The following is a 16,849-nucleotide window of genomic DNA, read 5'->3' as shown; positions in this document are numbered from 1 at the left end:
CAAAATTCTCAAGGGGAAAAAAAAAGGTACCCGATACCTTTTACTTTTTCTTGCCTGTGGCAAAGGTAAGAAACCCTTCAGTCAGCCACAAAAAGGAAAGGAAGATGGAAAAGGAGAACATTATTACCTCACCCTATATAGCTCCTGGCATTAAAATAATTGAATAAAATAACGATAAGGTGTCAACACATTACTATACAGCCGCGGACAGCTAAGTTGAATACACTTGCAAGCTTTATGTAAATTACATTACAACCTGATTTTCTTCCCCAGTGAGGTGTAGTTACGATGGTTAGCTATTTACACAGGGGAATTGATGTGGAAAACGAGGTTGATTCTAGGGATTACGAAAGCCCTCAAAACAAAAGATTCGCTAACAGCTTTTCTGGTTTAAATCATAAGCCTAATAGAAATAAAGTAACTTGGAGACTTAATATATAGATGAAGGTCCCCCATTCTCTGTTTTCATCTCACTGGAGAGCCACTTTACCACTCACCACAGTGGGAGGGAGGTGAGTCTCCATTAAACACATTCATGGCTTCTGCTTCCGTGGTTTACCGTTCATGCTGCCCTGTCACAGCTTCTTTTAAAACTCTGTTTTCGAGAATGAGCACATTCTTTGGTGCAAAATTGTGGTTCTGCTTCAGAAACTGGCACTGTTGAAATTTTATCACAACTTATTTCCCATTGTAAAATTATGGCACGTTTTTCTGGAAACACATGCAGCAAATACAATGCAATTCAATTTGATTCAACAAAGACTTTCTGAAGAGTCTCTTGGGCCAGAGACTTGGTTACTGACCTCATAGAGCTTTTAGTCTAGTGTCTTTTAAAAGGACACATTTAAAGCTAATACAAATTTAACATAATAGATAAAACTATTACAAAAATATGGAAAATGAAGGTGTAAGGAGCTGTGAAAGAGGTGTTGCTGAAAGGAATAAGGATGTGGATACACAAAGCATTTCTAGCAGAGTAACAGGGGCTTCAGACAGATGATATGCTTCTCTCAAAATGTAAGATTTATTTTTTACCCTGATGTTTGTAATTTCCCATTCTTTCCATGTAATTCAGTTACTGCCTTATAAACATGGACATGTTTTTTTAACCCTTTCAAGCACTGTCTTGGGAGACAAAAAGTATAGCTTTCTGAATGCATCTTCAGTAATACATTCTCACCCCAAGCCCCAACTTCTCCTTATGTAACACAAAAATGTCACCACTCTGAAAAGGTCAAGGTCATTCTGTCTTAGCGTGACCTATTATTCTACCTTGGAGGAAATCTAAAGATAGGTAATAAAGGAATGGCAGTATTTGGTTGGGAATATGGTGACGGCATCAAAATCCTTCACTCGTTTATGTCACATTGTTTTGGAATTTCCTAAAGAGATATAGTCTTTGTTTTAAGATAAATTTACAAATGAAATCAATACAGAAAAGGGAGTATAGTATTGTGATTTTAAAAAATGGATTCTGAAATCAGAGCATCTGGATTCAAATCCCGGCTCTACCCTATCTATCTGGGTGACCTTGGGCAGATTACATACATTTCCTGTGCTAACCTTCAGAGTATTCAACCTTTGGACAAAAGAGTGAATGAAGACTTCATTAATGGAAAGACGTCTATAGCAGGGATCAACTTTTCCCGTAAGACCTGATAGTAAATATTTCAGGCTTTTTGGGCCATCGAGTCTCTGTCAAAACACCTCAACTCTGCTGCTGCTGTGTCATAGTAGCTATAGGCAGTACGTAAGCTGTGGACATGGCGCAAGGCCACACAAAATGGAATTTTTATAAAGTTCCAATACAACTTTATAGAAATAGGCAACTGGTAGATCTGGACAACTGGTAGAAGTCTGGCATATTCCACTTAGTATCCTAGCTTTTTTTTACATCCTGGTAACACATACTTGGCATACAAATCTTTATCTCTGTATTGCTGGGTAACTTTCCATTCCTCTAAAACTAAATGTAATAAACTTAAAAGTCAGGAAGAATAAACATTAAGATGAATTACATAAAATATTGTGTTAATTTACGTGAAGTGATCAGGATAGTAAATAAAAAAGTCACGTGCAAATCAAGTGCACATTAAAAATACTGAATGCCCAATAGGGAATGGGTACCAACCAGTTCAGACCATATGTTGTCTGTAGCCTACCAGTGGGTCACCTGGCCATGAGGGTTTTTGAAAACAGCATGAAAAAAGGGATGGCAGTGTGCTAGCCCAAATTCCTGGTGAAACTTTCCTTTTGTGAAATCAGTGTCACTCTTTCAATAGCTAATATATACTGGAGTTTGCAGGTGGGTATAAATGCATGAACAACTTGGGAACATATTTACAAGAGTGTGCTTTGGCCAGCAATGAAAATGTTGAAAGTGGTCTCCACAGTTATGTCCAGAGTCAGCCATCTGTTAGCTTGTTTATAAAGCAGAATGATTTTGTAAAGCAGTTATTTCGAAGAATCAAATATACCGGTTTCATTCTCTGCTTGAGTCAGAGGGTCAGGCTTGGTTGCCCACACTGGGGCTGGTTCCTGAGATTGGTGGGTAATCTTTAGAGACCGTCTTGGCTCAAGCAGAGATCCCTGGTCTCAGGGAAGTGGCTGGTTTGGTCTCCAGGTGCTTTCTTGTACCTGTGTCTCATCCTTCTGTCTAGGTATCCAGCGTGGATTTTAGATTTTAGTACCTGTTGCCCAGATTGTATCTCAGGTCTTCTAATAACTTGGCTGCTCAAATTGCTTTTCCAAGCTTCTACACTTGTCAGTGTCAAAATGTGCTCAATTTTGCAAGCCATGCTTAACGAATTAATTGGGTCTTACCCTTTGCCTGTTCTAAAGCCAGATTACCAGTGGTCATCTAATAAACTGAGGCTAAGTGCCCAGCCTCACTGTTTGTACAGAGTAACACCTGCCTGCCATAGACAAGCAAGAGTAAATAAAACATCTTTCATGTGACCTCCATCCCGGTGCGTAAGAGCTGGGCCTCTCAAGTCACGTGGACCTGGGTTTGAAAACTGGACTAATGGCAATATCTACTGCATAGGGTTGTTGGGATTATAAAAGATTATAAAAGACACGTGAACTGAGAGCAGAGCCCAGTGCCTGACACAGGACAAGTATGTAATGAAACACTGGCATTTATGAATCTGATCATCGTTTCCTGAAGCCATCACAGATTTCAAAAAATGAAAGTGAAGTTATCAGGCTGTAATGGTTCAATTAACCCTGTAGAAAGACTTGCAAACTAAGAGATTCTGGAAGAGGGCCCAATGCACAAACATTCTATGAGTGCCTGCGAGGTGCCAATTGTCCTAGATGCTGGAAGAAAAAAATGAATGTGACAAGTCCCTGCTCTCAGGGCCTTTAAGGTCAGGACCAGGGCTGCACACAAGATCTCAAAATAGAGGCAGACATGGGATATGCTGTGGGAGCACGCAGCAGAGACACCTGATTCAGCCTGCGACCCTGAGAGATGTCCTGAGATGGAATCTTGGGGGCTGAATAGAGTCAGGGAGGGCAAGACTGTGGACTAAGCCATAAAAGTGTGAAATAGCGTGAGACAGGTTAGATGTATAGGAAGTTCAATTCTACTGCAGTTTAAAATGCAAGGTGGAGGATCAATGGGAGGTAAAAGTGAGTCATCAACCTGCAGAGTCCCCCTTCCTCAAAGCCAAACCCTGAGTCACAGGAACTGTGGGTTCTTTCCCCAGCTCAGTCACTTCAATTCTGCTAAATGTGCTTTCTGAGTCATGGAGATGCTGGGGATCTGATCTACTGAAATACTGAGACTAATTTCTAGAAATCGCGTAAGACACTAATTTCATTGAAAAAAAAAAAAAAGCCAGTTGACACTCATACAGCAATCACATCTGGATCTTTTGGGCTTTGGAATCCCTGCCCACTAAAAAGAGCTCCTGGCATGACTCCTTTTATCCTTAAATACGTGATTCCTTTCACGTGCAAGTGCTGGGCCTCGATCAAGAAGACTTTAGTATCCCCGGGGTGCAGGGGCAGTGCTCCCCAAGTGGGGGACAGCCGCTCTCCCTGGGTTTAGGTGAGCCCGACACACAGTGTCCCATTTTCCTGCTGGACCTCCTGTGTCTCCTCCGTGTCCAGGGACCCACTTCTTTCTGACACATCTGGATGGGTCAGATCGATGCTCTTGATTTGGCTGTGGGTAGTTACTGTGAGAAAGCATGTTCTCACAGAACCTCAGAAAGATTCTCTAAACCCAGGTACCTAACCAGGGTGGCTAGAGCCTTCCAGCTGGTCACCAAACCCATTTATTCTTCTCTCAAGGCAGGAGTGGAAGTGATGTGTCTCATTTCCAGGCCTGGCCCATGAAAATCTCCCACAAATCATCCTTCCTGCCCTTCTGTCACCCAGTGACACATGTATGTATGGCTAGGGTGACCTTGGAAGCCACATGTGGAAGATGGGGGAGTCACTGGCGCTCTGAGTGACTGCGTGGAATGGCACGAACTTTCTCTCTCCATTCCAAACTCCCATGACTCGAAACCCAATTACGGCCAAGTAAGCAAGAAATAAACTTCAATGAGGCTTAGGTCACTGAAATCTTGGAGCTTGTTAGAGCAGCTAGCCTATTTTAACTAAGAGATCTGCCTAAATATATTTGTGGCTAATTCTCGTTCTTTCTTTCTCTTTTTCAAAAACCAGTACTACAGGAAACTATCCCATGGTTTCAGAGCACTGTAGTACCTCCTTCCCATAGGAATTTGGTTTTGTTCATCCAAAGCATAATAATTATTATATAATTGAATCAGAGTCTGCAAAAAGGGGTCTCTCCAAAGGATAAGCAGATAACATAAATCCATAAAGCTGGCCTGGTATGGAAAAAAGGAAACCAACAATTATTGGAACGTGTTTGCTGCTTAAAGAAGACGTCTCTGTTTAGTTTCCAACAATCACTGCCACGTCAGGATGCAGGCCATCTTTCCATTTTTTGAGAGGACAGGAAGAGCCAGAATTCTTTTATGTGAATTTTTGTCGGTTTTTAAACTCTGCCAGCTGAACAAAACACAGCTGTGGGCTTTTCATGAACAGACCCCCTGTGTCTGAACTGTGACTTTCAAGTGATCCAGAATCCTGCTTTCCGACGCGGCCCCGAACCATCAGGGCTGGTAGCAGGTACCTTCTCAGAGAGCTCAGAAGCATCTCTAGTGCAAAAGAAACTAGCCCAGAGCAAGTCTCTAAGACTTCAGGAACCAAGTTTGGGCATTCTGAGAGTCCCCTTCGGCCTGGAATGTGAAGCCTGCTGAGCCCAAGAGGTGCTGGGCCTTGGGGCAAGAGACTGAGAGCAAACAGCTTATTAGCCAATTGTGAGGCTCTGCTCAACAGCAGCAGTGGGTATGGGAATTCAGAGTGGTACCCAGTGGATAACAAGGGCTGAGAATCCAAGAGTGACCCAGAGAGCGGCGTCTTCATGTAGCTATTCACACTTTCCGTCCGGATCAGCCCTGACCAGCGTCAGCGTTAATCTCAAATGAGTTGACTCTGCTTGTGCAGATGACAAGCCTGCTCCCTTACGGCTACGCTTGTTCCCCTGAACCACCAGCTGTGGTCCTAAGGCTCCCAGCATCCACTGACTGTCACTAGAAACTTCTGAACGTGCGTGGCAGCACCTTCTTCCATAGACCCAGAGCCCCCAGACAGCCCAAGGCCTCGGGAACGGAAAATCTTCCCAAGTTAAATTTTAAGAGCAGAGAAAACTACTGTAGTAGTTTTCATTCACCCGGAGCCTACTTCAAGAAGGGGACGGCCTTCTTCCGATAAATTCAGATGACATTGTGAAAGGCACTGTTTTCGTTGCCAGGCTGAGTTTCAGCTTTGCCAAGGAAGGTACCATCTTCTTTGGGCTCAGGCCTACTAGGATTTAATCCCCACCTTCACTACTTTCTAACAGTGGGGACCTTCTTTGCTGGACTGGGGGAGGGTCAAATGAAATTACAGATATAAAGCACTTAGTACAGGTATTCAGTATCGTGCCTAATACGTAGGTTACCACACACACCCTGCCCCCCCCCAACAATAGCTTCTGCTGTTATTATGGAGAATGAAGCTGTATCATGTCAAGAGATTTAGGCAGAGGTTGTTTAAAGACAGCACTAGTGAGTATTACAAACATAACACACATTCAGTATATGTCTGTTTAATGTAACAGTAATCGTAATTAAGTCTAAGATTTAGAGAGCAGGAAGCTAGCAGTTTCTGTTTCCCATCCTGGGGCTAAAAGGGGATGGGCTCCAGGAGAAGTGAACTATCAGGTGGTTCCATTGTACATTCACCCGTATTTTATTAGTGATTCTGATATGGAAGGAACCAGATACAAAGATCGTGAAAAGGGAGCCAGTGTCTGCAATCAGCTCCACTGACCAAAAGGGCACTGAAGGACATTTACTAATGAGGATAATTAAACATGACTCGATAAACACCCAAAGCCCCCCGATCACGGCAGTGAAGCAGATAAAGAAGGGACCTCACCCTCTCGAAAGAGACTGGGCATTATACTGAGTCTGTCCAACTGCCAACAGCGCTGTGAGGAAATAATGGTTGTGTTCAGAACACATCTAATGCCAGTTTCAGAAAGGGGCCCAACCTAGTCACATGACAATGGAAACCAGAGCAGAATAGCCACACGCACCGAGACAAGTCTGCTGTCCACAAGACAAGAGAAAAGATGTGGAGGTGTTTTTTTGGTCTGTTTGTTTTGTTTTTCTTTTCTTAGGCTCTATAGTTTTAGCTATTTTGTTAAAGAAACTAGCAACCTGTGTTTTGGCACAGAACTTAAACAGAGATGCTAATCAACAGCAGGGAAGATAAAGGCTCCCTTGTAAAGGACTGGTTTGCTTTGTTTTCTTTCTAATCAGTTAGCTCCTTAAGGATACTTCCTCTGGGCGGGAAGAATAAGAATTTTGGCTAAGCCAGCTTTAGGCTAGGCGTCGTAGCCTCCTGGCGACAGCTGCTGCAGACCTGCCTTTGCCTGTAGCCACAAGCCTCCACCAACTAGCTAAACTGACCTCTGAGGTCTACCCATCTTTGAAAGTTGATGATTCTGAAAGACTGTCTGGCGGAGACGTCCGGCAGACCACAGCCTGATCATGACAAGCTGTCTGCTTCCCGTGGCACAGTCTCCAACCACATCTGGAGGTAACACCCATGCTCTGTAAAATACCTGCTACGTGTAATAAAAATCGACCAAAACTTGTCTAGAATGTAACGTGGCACCAGTTCCATTTCCGAGGCTCACTCTTGTAAAAACATAATGTCTTCAAAAAAAAAACAATAAAAAGTATGAGCCAAAGTCTGGTGCCAAAAAGGCTTAATGCATGCTTCAAAGAAACAGAATTTCTAACAGGGAGCCACATGTGAATTATGGACAATAGTATACAGTATACTTCACAAAACTGAACTTCTCAGGAACCGGCTATGACTTTAAGATTAAAAAGCAATGGCATCTTGTTTAGAACATGGAGAAGCATTTGGCATAAATTCACTTAGAAAGTAAGAGTATTAAATAAAGTGTTTCTTTTTCTTAAGGAAAAAAAGTAAATGATAAAATCCATCCAAAACTTTAAAATAGAAATCTTGATGAATTCTATTGGAGAAAATATCCTAACAGATAGGGAGATATATTAGAAAGCTCTAGTAATGAAAACAGCATGGTATTGGCCTAAGAATAGACAAATAGGACAACTAGTACAGCACAGAGCATCTGGAAGCCACCCCACAGGTCCACACATATATAACCACCTGCTTTATGACAAACGAACCCCTTCAATGCAGTGGAGATGGGTTACCTTTTTAGTAAACAGTGCTGGATAGCCAGCTAGGAAGAAAACAAGAGACCCCTGATCTATATCTTTTTTTTTTTTATTGGAGTATAATTGCTTTATAATGCTGTGTTAGTTTCTGCTGTACAATGAAGTGAATCAGCTAGATGTATATCTATATCCCCTCCCTCTTGGACCTCCCTCCACCCCCATCCTACCCAACTAGGTCGTCACAGAGCACCGAGCTGAGCTCCCTGTGCTATACAGCAGGTTCCCACGTGCTAGCTATTTCACACATGGTAGTGTATTTATGTCAAACCTAATCTCCCAATTTGTCCCACCCCCACCCCTCTGTGTCCATATGTCCGTTCTCTACGTCTGCTTCTCTATTCCTGCCCTGAAATTAGGTTCATCTGTACCATTTTTCTAGATTCCACAAATATGCGTTACTATACGATATTTGTTTTTCTCTTTCTGGCTTACTTGTACTACACGAATAATCCATTACAGATGGATCACAGACTTAATATAATAGGTAAAACCATAAAGCTTCAAGAAGGCAAAATTATTTTGGGGGGGCATTCATTAACTCAGGGAGACAAAGTTTCCTTAAATAGGTATAAATGTACTAACCATGATGGAAAAAACTGATAAATTAGACTTCATTAAAATTAAAAACTTCTTTTCATCATAAGGTACCACTAAGAGAATAAAAAAGCAAGCTACAGAATAGAAGATATTTATAATACATTTATCCGACAAAGAACTGATATCCATAGTACAGAAGGCCCTCCTACAAATCAATAAGAAAAAGACAAACAACCCAATAGAAAAGTAAACAAGTAAGCTGAACAGACACTTCACAGAGAAGATATCAAAAGGGCAAGTAAGTCAGTAGGAACATCCCAATTAAATCATAATGAGGCATATACCACCAGAGTGGCTAAAATTTTGAAAGACTGAGAAAACCCAAGGGCTAGTGAGGATGTAGGGCAATGGGAAGTCTCGTATGCCGCTGTGGCCGGGGGAGTGTGAACTGGTACAATCACTTCGGAAAACTGGCAGGATTGTACTGAGGGCTGCACCTATATGCATATTCTAGGACCTAGAAATTCAACCCCTGAGCACATACCAGCGCAAGTGTGCCAAAACACAGGCATAAGAACATTCATGGCAGTTTTATTCATAATAACTCAGCTGGATCAACTCAAATGCCAAGTGTAGTAGGATGGATAAATAAAATGTGGTCAATTCTCACAACACAACAGTATTTGGCAATGACAAGAAATGAACTACTTCTAAATGTAGCACGGATGAATCTTACAGATAAAATATCGAGTAAAGGAAGCCAGGCAGGAAAAGTACCTACTGTATGACATCCATTTTTATAATAAAATCCAAAACCAGGTAATGCCCATCTATGGTGATAGAAATAAAAAATACTAGTTACTTTTGACACAGGGCATACTGCCTGAAACACAGTGAGCTTCTGGGGTAATGGAAACAGGCTTTGTTGACATGAGTGATGATTATACTCTTAAACAGGGAGGAAGCCTTCTGCTTCTGGTTGGGATAGAGAAAAGCATGAGATTATCACTGACACTCTAATGCTGAGAACGAGCCAGGTATGTTACTAAATCACAGATTTCTGAGAACATAAGATAGCTAAAAACATAATGAGATCTAACTGAATGAAAATAAAGAAACCAGCAAGCCCTTTCTAGGAGAAAGAAGACTCATAACTGTTCTTATCCCCAGAGGAAGAGTGAGAAGAGTCATTCAATGGGAGAAGGACGGATCACCCCGACTCTGAAGGAAACTTTAGTGGCCATGAGTGGATATAGGCTTGATGAAGTCACATCCTTGGGGAGCCCGTACCTACCACCAGCTCCTTCCCATAGGCCTTTACCTAGCGCACAAAGTGGGGGTCCACCAAAGGGTGGGTGCAGGGCCACAGATCTGTCATACTAAGGAGGGAGTTTGGATTTGATAATTTCCAAAGAGCAGATGGGGTGTGCATCCAGAGACCGGACGCTCATGAGGAGGCCGCCGCAGGTCAGTGATGCTTCTGACCTAAGTGAAGGCAGTGGCCTGGATGATGGTGAAAGTGAGTGGATTTCATGAACCACTTTAGAGGCAGAGGAGACAGAACCTTCGGTGTAGGCTTCCTATGCTGCATATTTTATTCCGCTATTATGAGGTCCAAGTTAGAGTGAATAAAAAACCCGTTATCTAATTTTGTCACAATTTTCTATAATGAGAACTGCAAATGGGAATCGTAACAGGATCAGAGAATGGGTGGAGGCTCTTGATCTAGACGGAACTGCCATCAAAGAACCAAGAGGCAACAGGAAGACAGCACAGGAAGACCAGCGCTATTTCAATAAAGAAACGAGCCACTGAGGTCAATCCACAGCAAGTTCCAGAAGAGTCTCTGGACTATCAAGAAAGTGGGTAGGAAGCGACACATTCGTGCCCAAGAGTTGATCTGGGAGCAGAGAAAATGTCCCGGGTCAGGTAAAGAAGAGGTTGAAGATCGATAACAATTTTAATAAATCTTGCAATAGGTAAGTTTTACCATTTGATCTCAAGCATCAATCTAAGTGGACACAGTCAGTAATGGAAGTTAAGTCTTTCCTAAAATAACGACAACAATAAAATTTCATTAAATAATTTCTTAAAGGAATTGGAAGGGAGGAGAAAAAGCCAGATCAGCTGACATCAAGTACCCTGGTCCAGACCCTCGGAAGCTGTGAAATATCTTGGTTCTTGATTCTAGGCAGCATTCAGTCATGACTGATGTCCTTCTAGTTGTTACTATTTTTACCAAAGCTTCACTGAGTTGGGTTTAGGTTTATGCCTAGAAAATTATGCACAATGACATGAAAAATAAAATGCTGAAAGAAGAAGACTTATGAGATAATGTGATCAGTATAATGTTTGCTGTTCTTGAACATAGCTCAGGAAAGTGAAAGGACAGATTAATGAGGGATTAAGCCAAACATGAATTTTAATATCCAAAGACATTTATAAGCAAGAAACCCTGGGGTGTATTTATAGAGCCACTTTAATTAGTCAGTATTCAAAACAGCTTTACACATGAGTCAAGTTTTCGACAGATTTAAAATACATATCTCTTCTAAATGAGAGAATTGAGGTATTGTAAACCAAGCATGGAATCAGGAATCGGAAGATTCGGGCTTGAGTTCTGACTCTGCCAGTTACAGACTTGGAGAGCAAATCACAAAACCTGTTCAAATGGAAAACTCTGATGGACTGCCACAAAGATGAAACACAACAATGGGTGTGAATGTGCTTTGTAAAACCAAAAGCGATATATTATTTCCTCAAAGGAGTAAAGAAGAGAAAGAGAACATATGTTCAGAAATTTGCTTGAATTAATTTTTCAAGTTAACAGTCCTATCACTAATGTCTACGTATATACTCTGCAGACAAAGTATTTTGAATTTACTGATAATGATCCCAGACCCAAGAATTCTGGGTTCTTTACCTGACTACTACCCCCAACACTTGCATTAGTATATGGAAGTGAGAGCTACCCAATGTATCTAAGAAATACCTCTCACAGTGATTGCTCATGGATTATACTCATACCTTCCAGATCATTTCAAAAGGAACTGTATATTGATAACTATATAGTTAGTTTAGGCTGTATCATCAGACAGACCTGGATTCAAATCCTACTTCTATCACTTCCTAGTTGTATGAATTTATAGACTCCAACAATCCCTATCTGTTTGCTAACACAAAAGTGGACATAGTCACAATACAGTACACAGCTTTCAAAGATTTAAGAGGTAACAGCATTTAATGTGCTTAGCAGAATGCCTGGTATGTAGTACAGACCTTGAAAGTGTTAGTTATAATGATAGCTACAATGCTGCTTCCCAGCAGATAAAGTTCTTCATTTTCCACGTATTGGTCATTCCCATCCTCAAACAGGGATGCAGTTCCTTATGTACATACAGAAGCTCATGTTCTATAACCAGTCAGGAGCTCAACATTTATTAAGCAACTACTATAAGCCAGGCACCATGACAGACATCACGGGTACAGAGGTGAGCTAGATATTGTCTCTTACATTCTCAAGAATGTAAGACTCTTGGGAATTCCCTAGCGGTCCAGTGGTTAGGACTCAGCACTTTCCCTGCCAGGGCCCGGGTTCAGTCCTTGGTTGGGGAACTAAGATCCCACAAGCCATGTGCGGAGTGGCCAAAAAGAAAAAAAAAGTAAGATTCTTGAGGGCAAATCTTTGTTGGCTCTGCCCACCTCTGTTTCCCCAATGATTAAAATAGTGCCTGGATTATTGAATGTGCTTGGTAAGTGTTTATGAAATGAATAGCTTGTGCTTTTTCTGCCATACTGATAAAAATCCAAATTCCAACATAGAAACTACTTTTACTTTTAGTTTCGATATGCAATGAAGAAAAACTGTAAAGAAAAACATTTTTATCAGTACGGATATAATTAGTATTAGGTGTAAATCCTGGGCTCCTTGAATCAATGTTAATGATCTTCTCACAAAATAAATACAATGACATTTGGCACTTTGGGAAAAAAAAATCAATAAGCAGCACAGGTTGGAAAGAATTCACCAAGTGTCTGAGAATGTGATAAAGGAAAAGAAACTTGATCCCATTCTTTTACTCTATGTATTAATATTTTCCCCACCACTTTAATTTTTTTTTTTGGTTTGTTTGTTTTTTTGCGGTACGCAGGCCTCTCACTGTTGTGGCCTCTCCCGTTGCAGAGCACACGTGCAGGCTCAGTGGCCATGGCTCATGGGCCCAGCCGCTCTGCGGCACGTGGGATCTTCCCAGACCGGGGCATGAACCCGCGTCCCCTGCATCGGCAGGCGGACTCTCAACCACTGCGCCACCAGGGAAGCCCACCACTTTAATTTTAAGATGATAAAATTTTACTTAGAGATTTAAAGATTTAAAACATTGCTCACCTGGTCTTCTTCTCCTCCACCTTCTTCATCATATTTTAAAATATTATCTCTTACATCGTCTTCTGGATCAATTAAAAGTTGCTTGGCCTGGCGTTCCTTATCCCGACGTTTCATCCATACTACAAACATCAGAACGAGGACTAGGCAGAAAGAGAGTAAAGACGTACAGTGTTGTAATTTTAAAAACTCGACCTGTCTAATCACAGTCTTCAACATTAAAAATTTATACTTATATGGCTGGAAAACTTGTAATGTGTCTTTTACTCTGTTACCTATTTCTGGCCTCACATGACCAGAGCCAAGACAAAGCAGAGGCCCTGAGCGCTAGGTTTAGAGTGTGAGGACCCGGGTTCTGCAAACTGGTGCCCTGTGAACTCACTGAGTGGACGTCTGTCCTCAGTTTTACCATCTACAAATGGGGACAAAAACTATTTCTGTCTTTTACTTTGTCTTGCCAGAGGATAGGATACGCTTAATATAATGGCTTGTAAATTTTAGAACAGCAAACAACAGTAAGTGAAACAGTCACTCGTTATTTAATTGCTGTTTCATTCCAGTTGATCCGTCATCATTCTACTCCCCAAATCAGAGAGAAGGGCACTTGTCAAGGGCAGGACGTGCTTGCCAAGGTGCCTTTGGTAGTATATTAGACCTGGATCAGCGACCTGATCATGAGGATTTTTGACTCCCAAGGGCCTGGGTCCTTCTACTGCACTGTTGTGCTTTTCCCTTTCCTATTCCACTGCGTGTTTCAGGTAAGAAGGCCAGGGGATTAGTTTGAGCACTGAAATAACATTAGGCGTTCATGCTTTACATTTCTGTGCCAGGATTAGAATCATAAATTTTCCAGTGCGTTGACGCTACAACCAGCATTGATTCGTTTTCCTTCAAAATGGCTTGAGTCACTTCTTCATGCCACAATCCATCAGCTCTAAGTCTTTCTTGATAAGGTTGGTGTATATGCCCCACGTTAGTTGAAACTGAAGCATATCCTTAAGAGTACATCTAGTGCACATTCCTTCTAAAACCTGGGGCTATCAGTTTACATCCTGAAGCAAAAGATTTAATGACTCTATTTGAGCACATTTTTATTATTGGCCATAAAAGTAAATATCCTCCTTTTAAAGGCAGATACATGATCTCATTTGCCATTGTTCCAGGGCTAAGTCCAGCAAGTGGATTATTAGTACAGCATGTAGGTTTCAAATTATAGTCAGAGTAGTCTCCACATAGGAAGTAAAAAATGCTTAGCCCTCTACAGTAATTGCTTAGAAAAAAAAAGGGACAGCATTCTAAATTACTAGAACACTTGCAAATGGAGAAAACATAAAAGAAACGGCCAACACTTTCAAGAAAGTGATTGGTGCATAGCATGACCGCACAGTAAACTAAGTCCTGCTGCTATTCAACGATACAACACAGGGTCCAGGCAATTTATTCTTTTAACCTGCATGCTTACAAGTGGCTCCTAAAGTACTTCCCAGTGGTTAATTCCTTGCATTCCACTGAACCAAAGACTGCAAAGTATTTTAAAAAGGAGCAATTCCTTAATCTAGACTTGCTCTAAAGACAGACAGTTTATTGAGCTGTGCAATCATTTCTATTATCCAACGTGCTGTATGAAGTACAATCTCTCACTATTTTATGCAGCCCGTCGAAAACAAATACCTTGATCCTTGCATGGCTGGAGCAGGTTGCTGACTGCACTTTATATGAAGGAAAGCAATACACTTATTTTCCTAAATCACCAACTACGTGCCACGAATTCAGACTCGAATCCTAAGAGAAGGGCTCCAACTGAGCACTGTCTAATATTTTTCTATGAAAAGAGTTTGCTACAGCTCCCCAAGCGATCAGCATCAGAAAACTGCAACAGGGCACAAAAGAGGTAGGCTGGCTGGGTTTGCTGCAAACATGTAAGTGCTTGCAAGGATGCTCAGGGCTTCTCTCATTCTGAAGTGGGCGTGGCTGCAAGAAAATGCTCAGAGGTGCAAGAGTGTTGTTAGGTTACGATGAAAGGCGACAATAAAAAGTTACTTTGCTAAACATCCTAGAAGCAACAAGAATTACACCTAAGAGACGAGGAAAGTACTCACTGAGCAGGATGATGATGCAAAGCAGGATTGCAATGATGGCGCCCGTGCCCAGCCCTGCGCCCACAATTCTATCCACATCTGTGCAGTCCCCGTTGGAGTCACACTGGCAAACCTTCACGCGAAGGATGGAAATATTTGACTTGGGAGGATTACCCGAATCTGTGATTATGATTGGAACTTCATATATCCCGGCTTCTAGAAATTTTATCTTTAAATTGAGCTGAGCAAAATCACCTATACAAAAAAGGGAAAAATACAGTCTGATAGTTCATACATTATACGATTCAAAAACACATGGCATTTTCCAGAACGTATTACTCCCGAATGGTACGTATAAAGCAGTTTTCAACTATCCTGCACTGTCAAGTTTTTTTTTTTTTTTTTTGTCTTTAAGGGCTTCTAATATCTTATTTAAACTTTAAGTAGCTTTTAAAATACATTTAAGGGGAAGATAATAAAGCACTTAAAATTAACTTTTCATGCCAGGTCAAAGCCTCTCAACTGCACATATATTCAAATAATGAACCTGTTCTCACCATTAAGCCGAGTGATGGTCCAATTTCTCTTAATAGTCACTGGAGACAAAGGAAGATCAAAAGCAAATGGTCCAGCGTTTGGATCAATGTCATAGTCAAGTGCCGTGATGTTAATTGAATTGGGGTCCGGAGTTTCGCAAGTCTCTGCCTCTTGAGGTAGCACTTGAGGGGCATTGTCGTTAATATCAAGTAAATAGATCTGCAGCGTTCCTGTTCCACTCATAGGAGGGATTCCTTAAAAGGGAGAAAAAAACCACAAACCGATGCTGAACAATTCTTTCCCTTGAGACTCACTTACGATGAAACTCTTAAGTTTCCAGCCTGCTTGCCCCTATCACTGCGTAACCTTGGAAGAATGTAGTTGCCACAGCATCTCGGCAGACTGTTTTTGGTACAAGGCCACTTCATGCCTCTTTTGCAGGATGACCCTGTGCTGCCCCCGCTGGGGCTGCGGGCGCTGAGGGGCGGTAACAAGGTGCACGCGCACGCCCCTGGCCCGGCCAAGGGTGATCCAGCGCCCTCGCCGTCCTTACTCTGGGCCCCGTGCACATCGCGCTCCTCTAGGCACCAGGGATTGTAAGAGAAGCAGAACCCCGGGCTCATGATCTCATGGGCCCTACTCTTTGAGGGAGAACCAAGCCGTGTGCACAAAAGAACCCGAGAATGCTTTTCAAGCCCAGACACTGCTCTGAAATATCGAAACAGTCTACAGACAAGTGAATATGGACCCACAGACCTCATCTTGGGGAGGAGCCCATGGAGAAGAGACATGGTATTTACTGATCAACCAACTACCTCCTTGAGAAAGTATTAGGTTGCTCCCTATACGTTATTTCATTGTCATCCTACGAAGTAGGTTTAAACAGATAGGCACCGAAGTTGCTGTAAACTGGTCACGGTCACACCCTCTTAGAAGTGGTAGGGTTGCTAGTAAAGGCTGGTCTGCCTGACCCCAAATCCATTCTCATTCCACTATAAAATGCGGTCTCTGTACTTATCACTTGTGAACATTTAGACTGGTGACTTGGACTCTGCTGTGTTATAAATATTTATAAATAAATATATAACAAATATATAAAATGTAATGAAAACATTATTATATAAACATTATATTAAATATATAAGACAATTACATTTAATTATATAATTGATATATGTTATATAAATCTAATATAATAGAAATATAGGAATTTTCTAAATAAGGCTGAATATTGAAACCCAGAGGTTTAAGTGACCTGCCCAAGGTCATGAAACTAGGAAGGTGCACACGTACACTCCTCAGGAGGGGACAAGGAGAAATCTCCACGGACCTCTCTAAGGAGTACGGGTGGCTCTGAGAGCAGGGAGTTTAAGGTGGAGCGGTAGGATGGCTGTTCACCATATTCTAATAGCACCAGAACCACTATGATTCTTTGTAGTTTGAGTTAGTTTCACATTTATTACCACATT

General features: G+C 41.7%; 1 protein-coding gene across 2 annotated transcripts in view; it reads right to left on the bottom strand.

The window, feature by feature from the left end:
- Positions 1 to 16,849, bottom strand: part of CDH2 (cadherin 2) — a 214,012-nt gene that overhangs the window by 18,806 nt on the left and 178,357 nt on the right. For both annotated transcript variants that reach the window (XM_079942955.1, XM_079942956.1), the window contains exons 12-14: positions 15,401 to 15,634; positions 14,865 to 15,098; positions 12,769 to 12,908 (exon numbers count right to left, since the gene is read on the bottom strand). In XM_079942955.1, coding sequence (XP_079799081.1) covers positions 12,769 to 12,908; positions 14,865 to 15,098; positions 15,401 to 15,634 — 608 coding nt within the window. The remainder of the gene's footprint in view (positions 1 to 12,768; positions 12,909 to 14,864; positions 15,099 to 15,400; positions 15,635 to 16,849) is intronic.

The sequence above is a fragment of the Stenella coeruleoalba genome (genome assembly GCF_951394435.1).
Source record: "Stenella coeruleoalba genome assembly, chromosome: 14".
NCBI classification, from domain to species: Eukaryota; Metazoa; Chordata; class Mammalia; order Artiodactyla; family Delphinidae; genus Stenella; species Stenella coeruleoalba.
The sequence above is the reverse complement of the archived record's forward strand: the minus strand, read 5'-3'. Positions and strand labels throughout refer to the sequence as shown.